At 36.1% G+C, this 17,190-nt stretch overlaps 1 protein-coding gene across 3 annotated transcripts in view; it reads right to left on the reverse strand.

Annotated features, from left to right (window-relative positions):
* Positions 1-17,190, reverse strand: part of ADAMTS20 (ADAM metallopeptidase with thrombospondin type 1 motif 20) — an 88,852-nt gene that overhangs the window by 45,803 nt on the left and 25,859 nt on the right. For 2 of the 3 annotated variants that reach the window (XR_009745946.1, XM_061467784.1), the window contains exons 7-15: positions 16,835-16,875; positions 16,423-16,528; positions 15,222-15,368; positions 14,267-14,408; positions 12,879-12,983; positions 4,223-4,368; positions 2,550-2,731; positions 2,317-2,453; positions 1,045-1,162 (exon numbers count right to left, since the gene is read on the reverse strand). Coding sequence is in view for 2 of the 3 variants with exons in the window: in XM_061467784.1 (XP_061323768.1) it covers positions 1,045-1,162; positions 2,317-2,453; positions 2,550-2,731; positions 4,223-4,368; positions 12,879-12,983; positions 14,267-14,408; positions 15,222-15,368; positions 16,423-16,528; positions 16,835-16,875 (1,124 nt within the window). In the remaining variant the exon portion in view is untranslated. The remainder of the gene's footprint in view (positions 1-1,044; positions 1,163-2,316; positions 2,454-2,549; positions 2,732-4,222; positions 4,369-12,878; positions 12,984-14,266; positions 14,409-15,221; positions 15,369-16,422; positions 16,529-16,834; positions 16,876-17,190) is intronic. The other variant, XM_061467785.1, reaches the window with a different exon arrangement.

Below are 17,190 nucleotides of genomic sequence, written 5' to 3' on the forward strand. Positions count from 1 at the left end.
ACTGACAGCCCTTTACTCAGAATTATTAAAATCATACATTCTTTTCCCTTAGTGTTTTGACCGCATGTTCAGAAATCCAGTCTCTATTAGCTGACTGTGTCTTCTTCCATCTTCTTGGGAGAGACACAAAAAAGTGACTATGGGAAGGGTAGCTATATCCAACCTTTACATTTTTTGTTACTTTTGCTTGGCTCAAGCCCTCTGCCAGGAAAAAAAAATAACAAAAATAAATTTGTTTGACCAACAATTCCTTTGTTCTATAAAGATCCTACTTGGCAGCTCTCGAGGTATCATTTTCACTTGGCCTGAGGTCTCTTTCAACCAGTGAAGTGGCATGAAGGAGCATTTAGGAATCTGTTATTAACCCGGAGACTTCTGTTCATGTTCTACACTCTAACTACTTAACTGCACCACTAATCACATACAATAAATAGTCTCTCCATACCTCTCAGAAAGGACTACAGATAGAAAAACTACCAGTAGCTCTATTAAAGAAACTAAATCAAAGAACTAGGAATCACCAGGATTAGTCAGAATTTTCTCATTCACTGCATGCCAATGAAGAGGAAAGAACATAAACATTGCTGCCCATATTCTCTGGAAAAAGAAAGCTCACATTTCACAGGCTATCTTTTCCACTGCAGGAAAAAAGGAACCTCATCAGCTGCTCACAGCACAGCCTTCTTGCTATTTCTTTACACAACCAAAAGGAGACATCGGAATAACTCCTTCAGCTGCACCGTTTCAGATGAGAGAATGTGAAGTAGGAAGCATTCCTCCTTTCAAAATACTTTTACGCTCATGGTATATTCTATTCATATCTTTCGTTTTGACCTTAAAGCAGTATGGCTTTTTCACCTTTAATAGGTTAGTATGCCACAGTGTTTGCCTCTGCACCCTTGAGAGGGTACGTGACCAAAAATCAGAGAAATTTTTTGTTGACAGCAGCCCTAAAGAGCATACTTCCTCAAATGTAAAACATAATTTCTAAGCCATACTGAAATGTGCATTAAGATTAAAACAAAACAAACCAAACAAACATACCATAACGAGCACTGTTGAAAGTACCTGCAAGAGTCTTACATGAAGAATTATCACCACCACAGATTCCACATTTGTCTCTCCTTGCCTTGGAATTCAAAACGTGATCACAGCCTGCTTGCTATAAAACAAACAAATAAATGAAAAATGACAATAGCCCTGTGTCACTCAGCTCAATAATACAAAAACAAACAACGTAAGCTTCCCACTCCCCAAAACCATTCTTATTCACTGTATATATCTGGTCTTCCTTCATGAAGAGCCTTCTATTATTTTGGGTGCTGTGATGTAAGGGCAAAACACAATAGTGCTGTTGTACTAAGAATGTAGTCAAAGTCCAAATACACTTAGTATGTCAAGAACTGTAAAAGAATAAGTAACAGTGTGTAAAGATTTGGTATTTAAGAAAAATCAATATAGTGTATACAATTTAAGTTAAATTTAGATTAAAAAGTCTTGGAATCCCAAAAGCAGTATATATGTGTGCATGGTCATCATTTCTTTTAAAGTCTGTCATTACTGCAAAAGAAGCAAAGGAATACACTGAGACTATACTGGTTAAACCAGCATAAGTACCATTTTTGTTTCTGTATCTTTACTTAAACGTCCCTTTTTTTAAAATTATGATAAACTGAAAATTCTCTGCTATCTCCTCTTTCCTCTTGCTTCAATGCCATAAGAAAGCTACATTTTCAACTCATCATAAATTTACTCAGTTTCACTGCAACCAGCAAAACCTCAGCTTGACAAAAGTCTTGAGTTGTTATAACACAGCACCTTGTTTCTCCCAAGAAAATCATATGGCACTTCCATAACTGCTATTAAGCAAAGAATGCTTAAAGGATCCCTTTCAAGGGTCAGTTCCTTCAGACTTTGTAATGAAATAACAAATACATAATTTATCTGCCCTTAGATTTTATACTTTTTTTCTTTGATAGCAGAAATATGATGGCAACAAACATGCAGCGTGTTTCTTTTCTCCCTTTATGCCAATATTAGATCAGTTTCTCTTTGCTCACTTGCACAATATTAACTCTCTCACATATGAGGCTTAATGAGAAAAGACTGTGGATTTTCAGATTCAACTGTTTGTTCTTCACTTAATTGCCTCCATTTCCAGATCTTTAATTTGGTAGGGATTAAAATCAGTTTAAGTAAATTCAAAACATCTTGCTTTACATGTTTTCAGTAATGGTTATTTGGATGAATATTTAATATCTAATTTACCATCCGCTAAAATTGATTTTAAAAATTAATAAGTTTAGATTTAAATACCCTGCATAAGCCTTGAACACAAAGGTCATTGGTTTCTGCTCCACAGGGAGTACCATCAGCAACTCTGTCCTTCAGCTGATAGTAGGAAGTTGTTCCAGAAACTCGGCAAAAAAGTTTACAGCGATCTTTCATAGAAACTGGAAAGAAAATCCAACAGGTTTCTTGTCTATTTAAAAATTTTTATTAAAGTAACATTTATATTTCATTTATTGAAAAAATTTACAATCACTTACTACCACTGTACTTTGGAAGCCAGCGAACAGCAGATGTAAGACCGTTGATATTAAAGTGTTTGCCATCAAATTCAGAGCACTGCTGCTCCCGGAAGTCTTTTTTGCCTTTTGGACATGAATCAGTATTACACGATCGAAACTTCATCCTGCGGCCAACACAGTACTTTCCTCCACTTCTTGGTCTAACAAAAATAGGTAAATGTAAAACACACTCAGTTTCTAAAACTGCAGCTTTCCATGGAAAGCAGCTTGAGCCACTGATCGAAGGGGAAAATCTCACACAGCATTCTGTCATCTGTTACTGACTTTGCCCACAGACACTCTCATCTTCTATTGCAATGTGTATACATTTACACCCAAGAGAAGGAAATAAAAAGTCCATGTAAAATACTACTGCTGAGGTAGGTGGTAAATGTTTATTAATGTATATTACATTTGTATTTCTCCTACAGTCATAATTATTTTGTCTGGGAAAAAAAGCATTATTAACACTTTTACCAATTTAGCTGAGAGTACAGCCCTATTTCTACAGAAGCAGCACCTCCTTCAGTAAGTTGAAAATATTATTTCACAGAGTGACAGAGAAAGAAGACAGAGTTAGGAGCTGCCACACGCTTTTCTGTAGTTGTAATATCAGTTTCAGTTTGAGGATCAAAAGAACTAAAAAGGGAAAATTTTGGAAAACAGCCTCCCTATATACTGTAAAGTCTAAAACCCATTTCCTAACTCTTATAAATCCCGCTACACATTAATTCAGTACTACTTAGGTTCCTGGGGAGGGAAAAAACCCAAACAAAAACCAACCAAAAAAAAGGCATATTGATATTATCCTTTGCTACAGACTGACAGAGGCATATCTAATGGGAATCTAGCCTACCACCTCTTGTTCATCATATATAAAATCACCTGGGGTAGTTAGATTGAGGTTCATTTATCCCACTGATAATACCAAGATGACATAACTTCCTAATAATAATATAAAATAAACCTGGGGTAGTTAGATTGAGGTTCATTTATCCCACTGATAATACCAAGATGACATAACTTCCTAATAATAATACAAAATAAACCTGGGGTAGTTAGATTGAGGTTCATTTATCCCACTGATAATACCAAGATGACATAACTTCCTAGAAAATCCCTGAAACTACCCAGGCTGTAGCTATGGTTCTTTTTCTGGAGAAGTTCCCATTGACTTTTATGACAAAGAATGAAACCCACACTGAATTATTCAGTCAATGGAAGCTTCTCATCATAAAGGTGAAAAGGCCTTAAATCAAAGCAAATCAAGTGTTTCACTAAAAATTTTACTAAGCAATGTCTCTATTTCTTCTTGAGGCTTTAACTCCAAAGAAAGCATCTCAATGTTTAAAGAAACTCTCAGCATTTAGAGTAAGGCTAGAAAAAAAAGACCCTGACAAAGTAAGACTGTAGAAATACCTATAAATATGAATGATATAGCTGAGAGACAAGAGTAATCTAGAAGTTCTCTGCATATTAGAGTCTGTTGATTTATCTCTCTTTTCAATACATGGTTGAAACAAGCACTTTTTATTGATGCTTTGACCTAATTTGCACAACCCACAATACCTTCAATTTGTTTTGAACCAATCCATTAGGTCGGAATTTCTTCATTATGCAGTAATGTATAACAACAACAAAAAAAAACATACTCTGGCCTATTACACAGTCTGATGCTGCTCTTGATTCCACCTCCACAAGTTCTTGAACACGAGCTATAAGGTCCCCATGGACCCCACTCTCCATCTACAGGACGCATCTCCATTTCTCTGTTCACACAAATTCCATGGCGGCAGTGCTGCACAGTTGACAAAGAGAATACAATTTGTGAGTCAAGCAAAAGATTACTGTATATTTTAGACACAGAAAGAACAAAATTTAAGATCTTACTGCTCTTAATCTCAGTTTGGACATGTTCAAATTCCTTTAAGATATCTTAACCAGCAGTTATAATTTCCAGAATGCTGTCTAGAGTTCTTTGCTCTTTATGAAAGCTACTGGATGCTGAATATATTTTAGGGCTTGTCACTTTATTCAAATGCCTATATAAGAATCTCAAAATCCTTGAATTCCTGATGTTTTTGTACTTCTTAAAGCAAGATACTAAACTGCAGTGTCTATTCTGTTACTTCAGATTTTAGTCCTGATGAAAAACTACCTGAAAATTCACCTAAAGGCGAAGTTTTATTTCATCTGCTGGGATTTACGCTATTCAGACAACAAACATTGTAATACTATTCTGTTGTGGTCATGTCAGTTCTTCACCACCCTGTATCTGTAAACTGTTATTATTTATTGAAAGTGTAATTATTAGCTTTTTATTTGTTCCCAGAAGAATCAAGTGATCAGTCCTCTGCTTCTCAGTATTTGTTATCGAAGTCCCTGACTCTGCAAATATTTATCCACTTCAATGATTACTCAAAAATGTACATGACTAAAAAGAATAAATGAGAATCTTATGATTAGTGCATGTGTGACTTTTTTCAAAGAACCTGCAGGAATTACCAGCACTAATCCCATTGATGACTTATGGTATCTGGAATTCTAATTCACTTGTATGCTTTAGAAAATCCCAAGTGGTATATTTGATCACAGCATAGTGGAATAGTTTATATACTAAACAAGGATATTTACAAGATACTAAAATGTCAGCACTGTATCTCCTGCTAAATTCTGTGTGGATAATGTGTCCTCAACTTTGTCCTTGACTCCATACACCCTCTGAAGCATCAAAGACTGCCTGCATCTGGAGACAAGACACTGGGCAGAATTGACTACATGGGGTCAGTGCTCACACACAATAGAGAGAATTCTTTATTTTAGATGACTGTTTGCAGACTCTGGATTAGACTGATCATTAGTTTTGTTGTCAGGACAGATTATCCTAATCGTATTGACAGGGAATGGCTTATTCCATCTTTCCCTGCAGAACATAGATGGATCACTCACTAGAATTATCAGAACAGATTACTTCAACTCCACTGCTTGTTATTTCTGAAGCTTAGGCTTTGCCTCTGTGACACAAAACAGCTTTGAATTAGCTTAAAGTCTAGAAGGATTTTGGTAACTAAAGTCTCTGGCACATAAATCTATTTAAGAACCTCTGACACACAGAAAATAAATTAACTCAAAGATTTAACCCTTTTTTAAAACTAATTTAATGATTCAAATTTGGGATCAATGAACCTACAGGTACCCGGATTTATACTGAGGAGTCACCTGCTTATAATAAGCAGTTTGACTCTTACCTAAGGATTGAACTATAATGTGATAAACTCATTTCAGGTACTTCCAACTTACCTTATAGCTAATTAAACTTGCTAAATTCCCAGAAAAGTAATTTTTAAAGAAATTATTAATGTGTTAATTGCCAGGCTATGATTCTACAGTTCTATGAATCAAGGAGAGTGATAGATGGATGCGAGGGAAAAGGGACTCCAAGTTCACTCTTACTGCCTGTATTTTCCAGACTACTCCCAGAGATACACGTTTTTTGAAGATGGGGCAAAGACTGTGTCCTGGGTTCAGCAGTAGCAGTCATGTTTCTCCTTCTTGGTAGCTGGTGCAGTGCAGTGTTTTGACTTTCAGCTTGGGAACAGAGCTGATAGCGATGTTTTGGTTTGGCCAAGGACTTTGTGAGCCTCATGCTCTGCCAGGGAGGAGGGGAAGCCGGGAGGAAGCAGCGACAGGACACCTGACCCAAACTGACCAAAGAGCTATTCCATACCACAGCACGTCATGCCCAGGATGTAACTGGGAGTTAGCGGGAAGGGCTGGGAGACTGCAGGGTTGGAGGAGGTATGGGCCAGTGCTTGGTTGGGCTGAGGGGGGCGAGTTATTGGTCGGCTGGTGCTGAGGTGTTGTATTCTCTTCCCTTGTTATTTCCTTTATCATTATTATCACTGGTGGTAGCAGTAGTGATTTGTGTTATACCTTAGTTACTAAAACTGTTCTTATCTCAACCCGTGGGAGTTGCATTCTTTTTGACTCTCCTTTCCGTCCCTCCGGGAGCAGGGGGAGGGAAAGAAGTGGGGGGGGGTGAGTGAACGAGTTACCTGACTGGGTTTAAACCACGACAGACTGCAATGTTGATGCTCAGTGTATGAGAACACAATTTCATGCATTGGAGCCCCAACTATTAATCTATTTCCAGACATCAGCATGTTTCCACAGGTGCTACTGGTAGCTGCTGATGCTTCTAAAAGGAAAGATGGTTGAACACTGAAAACAAGCATGAGGAGAAAGTGAAAATGACAAAGCATTGCAGAAGTGGACACAATGGTCTGTATTTTCCCTTCCAAATATCCCATTCTATTGTTCTGATTTCTTTTTTGCCCTACAAAATACAATTTCTTCATCCCTGATATCCTGACAGAGTTCTGAGAATGACTATGAGCCAGTGAATAGCACAGGAAGAGAAAGCTGCAGTGGATTGAACATGGGAAAGGAAAACGGGCATACCTGGTCCCACAGAACAGGTGAAAACAAAACACAGTGCTGCAGCACAAGACCAGTTTGCTATAAAGCATCTGGCCTGTAGCTGAGGTCTGAGCATGAACTGTCTCAAAGTAGATTCCAATCAAGTGGAGCTGGGAAAGAAGCATCAATCTGAAGTTACACAGATTCAGCATATAACCATATGAGTAGGGAGTAAAGATGATAACACCCACTCAGATGAATGCCAACGTCATAAATCTCAAAGCTGTTTTTTTCTGGCTGTATTTATGCCTATTGATGTTCCCATTCATTCGCTTGAATGAATGTACTGCTACAGACCTCACTCTGCCTTGTCTGCTGCAAGTGGATGTAAGGAAACATTTAGTTGCATATTTGACCTATGCTCTCCATCTTTTTCCTTTAATACACATAGTCAAGAAAGCACATTGCTCGAAGAACCTAGACAAGAAGTGGGGCATTGAGAATATAACAACAGCAAAAATAGACCGGCTAGTAAAATGACTAATGACTATACAAGACATAAGAAATGGAGCTTACAGAAACGTCTAAATTGCAACTATGTTAGCTCAGGTCCCTGTAGCAGATTCTCAGACAAGTCTACAGTTAGCACTCAGATGGTATTACCTACAAAACCCGCAATACTGTAATAAATTTTTCAACGTTTTAATTTTTTTGTGAAAAAAAAATCTATGCATTTTATTTCTCCCTTGATATATTCCCACAGAAAACTTTAAATCTTTCTGAAACCACATCTCATCAGGAAAGTATTTCACAAAAAAATCCCCGTTTATAGCAAAATTCTTGGTTTGAGCCCTTAAACATACTCTACTCTGCTTTTGCAGTTGAAAAGATCCACTGCTGCTTCCCAGATGGTGAGCATATCCCTCTATCACCCAACTCTGCTAAAACCCATCCAAATTTTTCATACTTACTTTACATATATATACCTATAATTAATTATGCTTTTAGATTAACTATCTTCATGTATTACACTTTTAAGGTAGTCAAGCATTGAAATGATTTTAAAAGAAATCAATACATGGGTAATAACCTACCAACTGAAGTACAGCACTTACTTCAGAATCAGACTCATACTTTTACTGATCAAAGCAATTTTTTGTTGGTCTTCATCCCCATTCTCAGTTGTCCCTGTATCCCTCTCTTTATGTGGCTATAAAGGGATTAGGATGAAATCTTAATTCACTCAGTAGCTATTCTAGATATTTTTAGAGACACTAGCTCAATATATGATATATCTATACAGTGAATAGAAGTAAGAAACATATCTCTAAAGGCACATACTTTCCAATCAAACTGTGATTTGTATCATGTGGATTTCTTCTTGCTGCTAAGCCGCTTTTTCTGCCACTTGTATGTCCAGTGTTTAAGTAGCAAAATGACACTGTGAAGAACAGTTCCAGGACATGGAAAGGTTTGGGTAAGAATGACATAAATACTTCCTACCTGTTCTTTCCAATGTCCAAGGAATTAATTGAATATGAGCCTATTTGTGTAGTGCTCAGGAATCCAGGCAGGATCCCAGTGCAATTCTTTTACGTGTATCAAAAATAATTATTAAAAAAAAAGACATTTTATTGGGTATTTTCACTGTAATTTTCATTGCCAAAAAAAGACTTGTTCCGAGAATGCCACTCCTAGAAGATAGATGGCTGCACCAACTGTTCTTCTTTGCAGGTTTTGGGTTTGTTTGGCTCAGTTGTGCATCACCAACTACAACAGATGAGTTAACCATTACTGGAATATCACATAAACTACAATGCTAAAAACTGCATCACTTCATTTTAGAGAAGCCATGATTCTGAGCCAGGTGTAAGCTGGAGATAGATACGTGTAAGTAGAGTTTGTCTATCAGTTGGCTTGTAACCAATTTGCTTACACATAATAGTGTAGATCTTTCTTTTCCATAATACCACAACTTACTACTCCTTTTAATTCTACCCACTAATAGTATTTTGTTGATGTTTGTTTTGTTTGGGGCTTTGGGTGAGGAAGGTGGGGGTATTCTAAAATCTGAACAGAGATGCCAACATGCCAAAACCTGAATCACTCTCCAAACTCACTACTTTGGAATTTCAGAAAGGAAAAAAACACCACCAAAACTTCCTAAGATTCCTATGCTCAAGGTAAGGAGAAATCTGTCATACTATCCCAGAGTATAAGTGTAAGTAAATTCCTCACTACAGAAACCCTTGACTAGAACAGTCTCCCCCCCCAAAAAAAAAAAAAATAGGTAGTAAAAGAAAAGAAATCAACTGAAAGCATAATCCAAGCAGATGATACCAAGAGCCTGCTGGTCCACAGGAATTTCCAAGTACAAAGAAATTTCTGACTAGGATGCAATAGGAAAATCTAAGAGGAAGTGAAGCAAAAAGATCTGCTCCAAGTTGTTCACATTTCCTAAACATTCATTAAATTAATTCCTACCTGGAACGTGATGGTAACTAGAATTACAATAGTTAAGATCAGGAAGCCAGGCTAATTAAAGCAGTCCAGCTGCTGTCTCAATGGAAAATAACTCTCTTGTATATCTTGTAATACATAGGGGCCTCCTCTGGTATCTTGGTCCTCAACACAGTATATAAACACTGTTATTCCCGTGATTCATTGTGTTTTAAATTTGCACATACAGCTTATAACTTCACAACTAAAATTGCAACCATATATACAAAATTCATTGTGGCATCCAGTGAGCAGGCTACTTTTGACTAATCATACAGTTCTTAATTCCAAAGATACTCCAACGGTAGCTTTGATTACAGAGCTAAGGCAGAAAAAAAGCACTAATAATTTACTATTTTTCATGCTATTGTTCCTCATTAAACAATAAAAACAATATTTTAATAAAAATGTATATTGTAGTTATCTTATATACTTGTATTTAGGAAAACAATTCAGGAATGCATACCTTTGTATTTAATAATATCTCTCACAAAGAATATCAGAAACACTTTCAAGCAGTGACTAATGTAGCCCTATGCTGCGTAGAAATTCACCCCTGCAAAACTAGTAAACGTTTACATATAACATGCCTAGATATATGTAGATATATTCACTATCATTTTGTCTCTGAAGTACCAATTAGGCCAAAGAATTTAAAAGCTGCATCCTCTGCTTCAGGGAAGGTCTGCATGATGTTAGAAGAGCTGGCAGACACTTAGAATTCCTACAGATATTTGTGAAACCAAATAGGCAAACAAAAACCACCGGAAGCAATGAGACACAAAGTGAATATCAATGGAGTCACAAACTGTTCTCAGAAGCAGCAGAACTGCTCCTTATAGGCTACTGTCAGTCCTAAGCACTCAGAATTTGTAAAAAGAGGAGATGAAGAGAAATTTTCAAGTTCTTCAGCAGAAGCCAAGCAAGCAAATATAATTCATTTTTGCAGGTAACTCCAAGATGAACAAAGTACAGGTCAAACAGCTCAAAGAAATTTGACTAGACAGCAAATAGAAGTAAAAGTGAAATGTTCGAATTCCCAAGAAAGTATTTTCTTTATTGTCTATAAGACACTGAAATGTTAGGCTGCATTTTCCTTTTAACATTTTAATAAAATGCTACCCCTACCTACTGCTAAGATTATATACATAAAGAAGTCACTGAGCTCTTACAGACACCATATACAATACACAATTCTATTTCAAAATACATGCATTGATATTATTATCTCATATTATTAGATTCTATCTTCTTGTATTTTTAGAGAAGGAAATCTACAAGGCCTATTAGAATACTCCATAGAGCAAGATCCACTAATTAGACACAACCTGAAGAATAACTGAAGAATACAGTGAAAATAAACTCACATGTCAAATCTAAACTTAAAAAGTTGATACTAAAATTACAAATGCATTAAATGGATCTTTTCTGTATACATCACAGCAAAACTGCTGCAAATGCCAAATACAAATTTATTTAGCTTGCTGGTAAATATTAATTACAATTACTAGTCTCCATGTCTCATTCCCACTAACATCAACAGAAACTTGCTGACTGAGCTTGAAAGGAGCTGTCTCTTAGACAGGAACAGATGACAATTTGTCAGATTAATTGCTGTTCTTTCTTACATCTTTCAGAGCTAATGACTGTAATTAGCTCTTCACTTGCCAGAGAAAACTGGTTTCACTGCAGTAATTGCATAAAATAGGTTTTTGTATTCTTATATAAAAGAAGTCCTCTGATGTTGGCAAATTAGAGTCAACTGAACTAAAGATTACACATGAAGTTTATATAAAGACAAACTTTCTTTCTGATCAGTGACTGACTGAAAAATGGGTTAAACATTAAAACACCAGCTGCATGCACAGGATTAATCAAACAAATCTTCCACTGAAACCTTCAAATAACTTTTCCTAATCTTGCCTGAGAGAAAGAAACCATTTGAGACAGTTTACCCACTAAATTGTAATCCATTAAGACAGTATTTTCAAATTTCTCACTTCTACTGTCTTACTAAATAAGGGGAAAAAAAAAATCTGTAAAGATTAAAAGCTATTGGGGGAAATGTAGCAGCCTTTTATACATAGAAATTAGACTAGATATTTTTTAATCATCTTTGAACCTATAAAACTCTCAAAAGTAGTTAACATTGCTTCCACAGGCTGTGACACTGCCAAAATACACTACTATTAAAAATAGCTCAACATAATAAATCAGCCATACTTAAGACAATCGCTGTCATATCTGAGTATGCAAAAAAAGAAAACAAACTCTGAAGTATTTATTCTCATAATCCCCTGACAGGTAAGAAAATACTTCTGTTTGCTTTTGGTGAACTGAGACATGGAGAAGCCAAAACTAGATCAGCAAAAAACTTGAGCACCTAATTTCTGTTCACTTCCCAAACTACGTACAAATCCAAAACAATAACCCTCAAATCTTCACTAGCTCTGGCTTCAAGTAGCTTCCACCACTACTTCTATTTCTATTAAGGTTCTCTAAGTGTCTTGACTACAACTACTAATTAGATATTAATGACCCTATGGACAGTCCAAGGAAAGCTGTATCATTTAAGGATATAGAACAAGATCTGCATTCAAAAACAACCTAGCAGATAAGGAAGTAGTGAACTGCACTCTCATCACCCAGTCTTTGCCAAATAAACCAATGAGCAAATGTGACAAAGTATTCAGTCCATACCTCATAAAACCAGGCAGTCCTAAGCACTAGACAAGAGCTTTTTAGCACCGAAAAGATCCAAGTACCCTGAATTATGTTGTAATAATCAAGACAGTATATGAATGCAAGTTATGTGCGGTTACAGCTTTTACAAGAGGTACTGGTACATGCTTTCATATTTTGTGTGAAACAGATACAATGCACAAACATCTACTGAAACCAGGATTCTAATCCAAAAACTCCCTCTTTCCAGGAAAGTGTACTCCTGTATCTAAGTTCTCATACTTAATTTATTGTGGTTCAGCGAAACAGCATCAACACAACAAACTGGGGGAAACACTCTGGTGGGATTTTTTGTTTCCAGGAAATTCAACTGTGGACCGCTACTGATAAGTAAAAAACACAACTTGTTATGAATGATCTGAACTTTTCAATCAGAAGAAAAGATGGCAACTTTCCCCTGAGGTCTTCCACCTATTTTTAGCCAACGTGGTATCTGTAAACTTTTATAATTATTCTGAACAGACAACCTATGTTATTTATATCACAACATTACTGGACCGTAAGAAACTGCAGATAAAGTCAGGTAGGTACTGCTCACACAATCAGTACAGTACAGGCGCAGTACTGCCACAAAGCGAGCACTGATCTTTCTTATCTACATCAACAATTTTACCATATGCAAGCATCAAGAAGCAAATCAAAGCTTACCATTCCCACACCACAAACAGTTCCATCAGCCAAAGGCATGTGCTGAGTACGACAACCCTTGTGAACACCTTCTGTGCTTGTGCACCATAAGCGTTTGCATTGTTTCTAAAAAGAAAACAATTACTTTTTTTTGTACCTGTAACATCTTTTTAGACATTAGTTGAATATTTGTATTGTTTTCTTATACTATGTGGGCAGTTTTTCACAGATAAAACCCCACCAAACCAAAATGGACTTTGCTTAAGGCCAGGTAGGAACGTGGAAAATTTGAAACTGATCCCATTAGAAGTAAAAGACAACTTCATTTTCTAATCCAGTAGAAAATTCAATTAAAAAAGTATGCAATAGGTTACAGTTGATACGACAATACTTAGAAAAAACCTCTAACTGGAATTCCTCTTAAAAATACAGTGACTAGAAAATTACGAAAGCCTCCTTTTCAAACCGTTAAAAGACTCTTAATGGACAAGTAGCCTTTATGGATTACAAAATTTACAAAGCAGTCTTCAGTTACACCTTCTTCAGGTCTTTCAATCCCCCTTTACTTTTCTATAGTATTCCCATAGGGCTGGACTCCTCCTAAATATTTTACCTCACAAAAATTTCATTCAACCTGAACCCGATCTTGAATTCCCACCTTTAAATAGTTCTAACAAGCCATGCAATACTAGTAAAGGTATTTGAAACTTGGTCCAAAATCTAACTCTACATGACATCTTGACAGTAATGAATGAAGCCATAATGTTATATTTGTGTTTAATTCATATTGTAGTGGCCACATTAGGTTTTCAAAATACAACTTAATTTTCAGTATTCATCTACTCAAGTTTTCTTTTCCAGATCCCAATTTTGCTTTAAATAAATTTTTGGTTCAGTACACAAAACGTACGCTCTAACAGGCACGAAAATATTTTTGACTTTTCGACAAAGTAGAGGGAATCTACTCTTTGGACCAAATATTTAGAACAAATATCTGAATTAATATATTAACTTTCAAGTTATATTTTTTTAAAAAGCACTAGATGAAGCAGATAAGAAAGAGTAAGATAGCTATAATCTGAAAACATCTGTAGAAAGAATTGAAATCACTCCCCTTCAGTAGTTGCAGAAAGCCTTAATTTATGCAGCTTTAGATCCATTAAAGGCATTACAATCACATTCACAGGTGTGCAAATCAAAATTAATGCATCCTACTTTTTAATTCTATATATTTCTAGCATATGGAGCTGTGATGCTCTCCACTGCACTCTCCACCCTTCACTAAAATAGATCCTGAACTTTGACATATTCCAGTATAAAATTCTTCCAAAACCATGAAGAATGAGATTTGATTTCTAAACCCACCATTCAGTAATTTTTTAGATTAACATGATGTGCTGTTCACTCACCAGATAGGGACACACTTGTGACCCAAGACCAAACATAAGTTCACACTGCTTGTTGACATCATACACTGACCCAGGTAGCTGAGAGGAAAGATCATATATTCTTCCACTAGGTTTGTCTAGGAGGCATTCACCGTAACCAGTACTGTTGTAAGAACAGGAATAAAATGTGAATAGAGTGATCTTAATTCATTGGGAACCTACTCAATCAACACTTACACATGCATATCTCAGTGAAGTTATAGGTTTGCATTACTACCTGCCTATATAATTACTTTAATTGAAATTTATGAAATATACTAGGTCACCTGATTTTCCTTTATTGTATTTTGCATTAAATCCACCAAACAAAGCTTCAGGTTTTTTGCCTGCTGGCTGTCATTTCTCATTTTCACATTCTTACATGAAAAAAAGAGATGGCACTGCCTAAAGTTTACCTAGCACTTATTTTAAAAAAAAATAAATTCCAAAAATAAAGTGTGCCTATTCTGACTTACTAAAATTATACTAAAGATATTTTCAATAATTAACATCACTAGGTCGAAAAAAAAAATCTTCTTAGCTTTACATGTTGAGTACAGCTTTAACAAAGTCATGAATCATCCAAAGTGTTAAATACATGTATTTTTCTGGACAACTGAGGCCCTACAAGCCAATGATTAACCCTAAGAGCAGCACAAAACCAATAGTTGCCCAGGGAGGTTGTGAATGCTCCATCCCTGGCAGTGTTCAAGACCAGGTTGGACGAGGCCTTGGGTGATATGATTTAGCATAAGGTGTCCGTGCCCACAGCAGAGGGGTTGGAACTTGATCTTAAGGTCCTTTCCAACCCTAACGATTCTATGATTCTATTTAAGCAATAACTTTAAAATACTCCTCAATAATACATGGAATTGGAAGACAAAACAAACTGACAACAAAACCAAACCCAAACCCACAGCATTATATTGATACTTACTCAAGAAATTCAGTGATGTATTTCTGACTGCATTTTGACCAGGTCCATGGACTTGTATGGTAATTTAAAGTTGGAGCCATCACATGGTATTGATGTTTAATCCCAGCTTCTTTACACTTAAAACTGTCATCATGAGGCACATTAAATCTAAAAATCAAACCAGACAAAATCCCAAATTCAGCAATAATTAATTGAAACTCTCTTTGTTGTAGCAGCAAATGCTTGAGGTTTGAGTTTGAGAATGCCTTAAAATTTAACAGAAGATAGTATGACTATCTGACACCATGGCAACAGGCATCTTCAAAATGCCTTACAATATTCTCTCCTTGTCCAAAAAGCTCCTAATTCCAGGCACAACAGAATTCTACAATTACATATTTCTTTAGCTCACCAGAAAAATTCTAGTGCTCCCAGAGTATGCTGCTTTGAATGAACAACCTGTCTCCTCAACTGATTATACAGGCCATCACTAGACTGTCCATAACATACTAGCCCAATATTCACGTCATAACTCTTTCTATTCAGTAACAAAAGCAAACTACAGAGCACATCAAAATCATATTTATGCAACTAACAGGTTTTCTTATTTTATATCTCAATTTAAGTTCCATGACAAATGGAAGGTATCTAAAAGAACTTCAGGTACACGAAAATCAATTAGCTAGCTGGTGAGCTCTGTAATATCGTCATTACCTATAGTGTCATGACTCACTGAGCTAGAATATAGCACCCTTCTAACATCACCGATGAGGTATGCTTCATAAAATAAAATGCTGTCATCTCCTCTTATTTTTCTGTGTAAAGTATTTCTCTTTGTGTTCCTTTACTTGTATTCTGAAAGGATCGACCACAAGGAAGAATATTTCTGTATTATATTAGCAATTATTTTTTCTTAATGGTAAAGTCCTGTAAGGGCTAGAATGCAGCTGGTGTTAGCAGGATTATGTAGCAGTTTATATGACAAAAGGAGAGAAGACAGCTGGTCAGTACTTCCCATAATTCAAGATATGAACCAGGTTATAAAATCCACTATTTCTCTACAGGTAGGTGGGGGAGAGTTGGCTCACTGCAAGAGGCAAAAATAGCAACTCTTCTAAAAGGACTTACCAGACTGCACCCTCTTAAAAACATAGAGCTCATCACTAGAAATTGGTCATATTCAGAAGGGAATAAAACTACTTACTGGAAAACAGGTACTTACACATGTCCAAGTTCATGCGCTATAGTAAAAGCAGCACTCAATCCATTTTCTTCGCTTATGGAACAGCTGCGTAGTGGGTCACACATTGTACCTAGCTCTGCCAAACCTGCAAAATTCCATCCTTATATAAAAGCTTAACAGAATGAATTTTCACTTAGAAGTGACCTTATGTATGGTACCCAAGTTGAAAGTCACACATCAACTATGCAGCAAATTTACACAAAACAAACCACCTGCCACCAAGGTATGTGCTAGGGCAGAAGAGCACTGAGAAGTCGGGTTTTTTTTGTCTGTGTCACTTAGATTTAACATCTATTTTCTGATTTATTCCTAACTGATTTTTTGTCCCTACAGTGAAATTCTCATATATTTTCTGTTATAAAATCATATTGATTAAAAAAGAACAACTCACCAAGAGTATCACACTTCTCTCTTGCTCTGCAGATATCCTCCCTTGAACAAAAATAAAAATATTTAAACTGTTATATCAAATAAAAGAACATTCTTAAAGTATTTCACTGTTGCTATATAAATTACAGCAATTGAAAATCTCTCTTACAGTCCATTCAAAAAATTTGTGTTCTTTTGAACTAACTAATTTAAATTCACCAAATTAACCTCACTGTATTGATTTCTATTTAGCTTGCAAATAATAAAAACCCAAATATTACGTTATTTCTCTAAAAAGCAGAAGGGAGATCAAGCATGAAATGCTGCTGAAAAATGTGGAGATGCCAGTATACTTGAAATGACCTTATGTAGTGGACC

Source organism: Pezoporus flaviventris, unplaced genomic scaffold (genome assembly GCF_033815535.1).
Source record: "Pezoporus flaviventris isolate CSIRO_AGI_PZ_B2104156 unplaced genomic scaffold, CSIRO_AGI_Pfla_v1 ptg000045l, whole genome shotgun sequence".
Taxonomy (NCBI): Eukaryota; Metazoa; Chordata; class Aves; order Psittaciformes; family Psittacidae; genus Pezoporus; species Pezoporus flaviventris.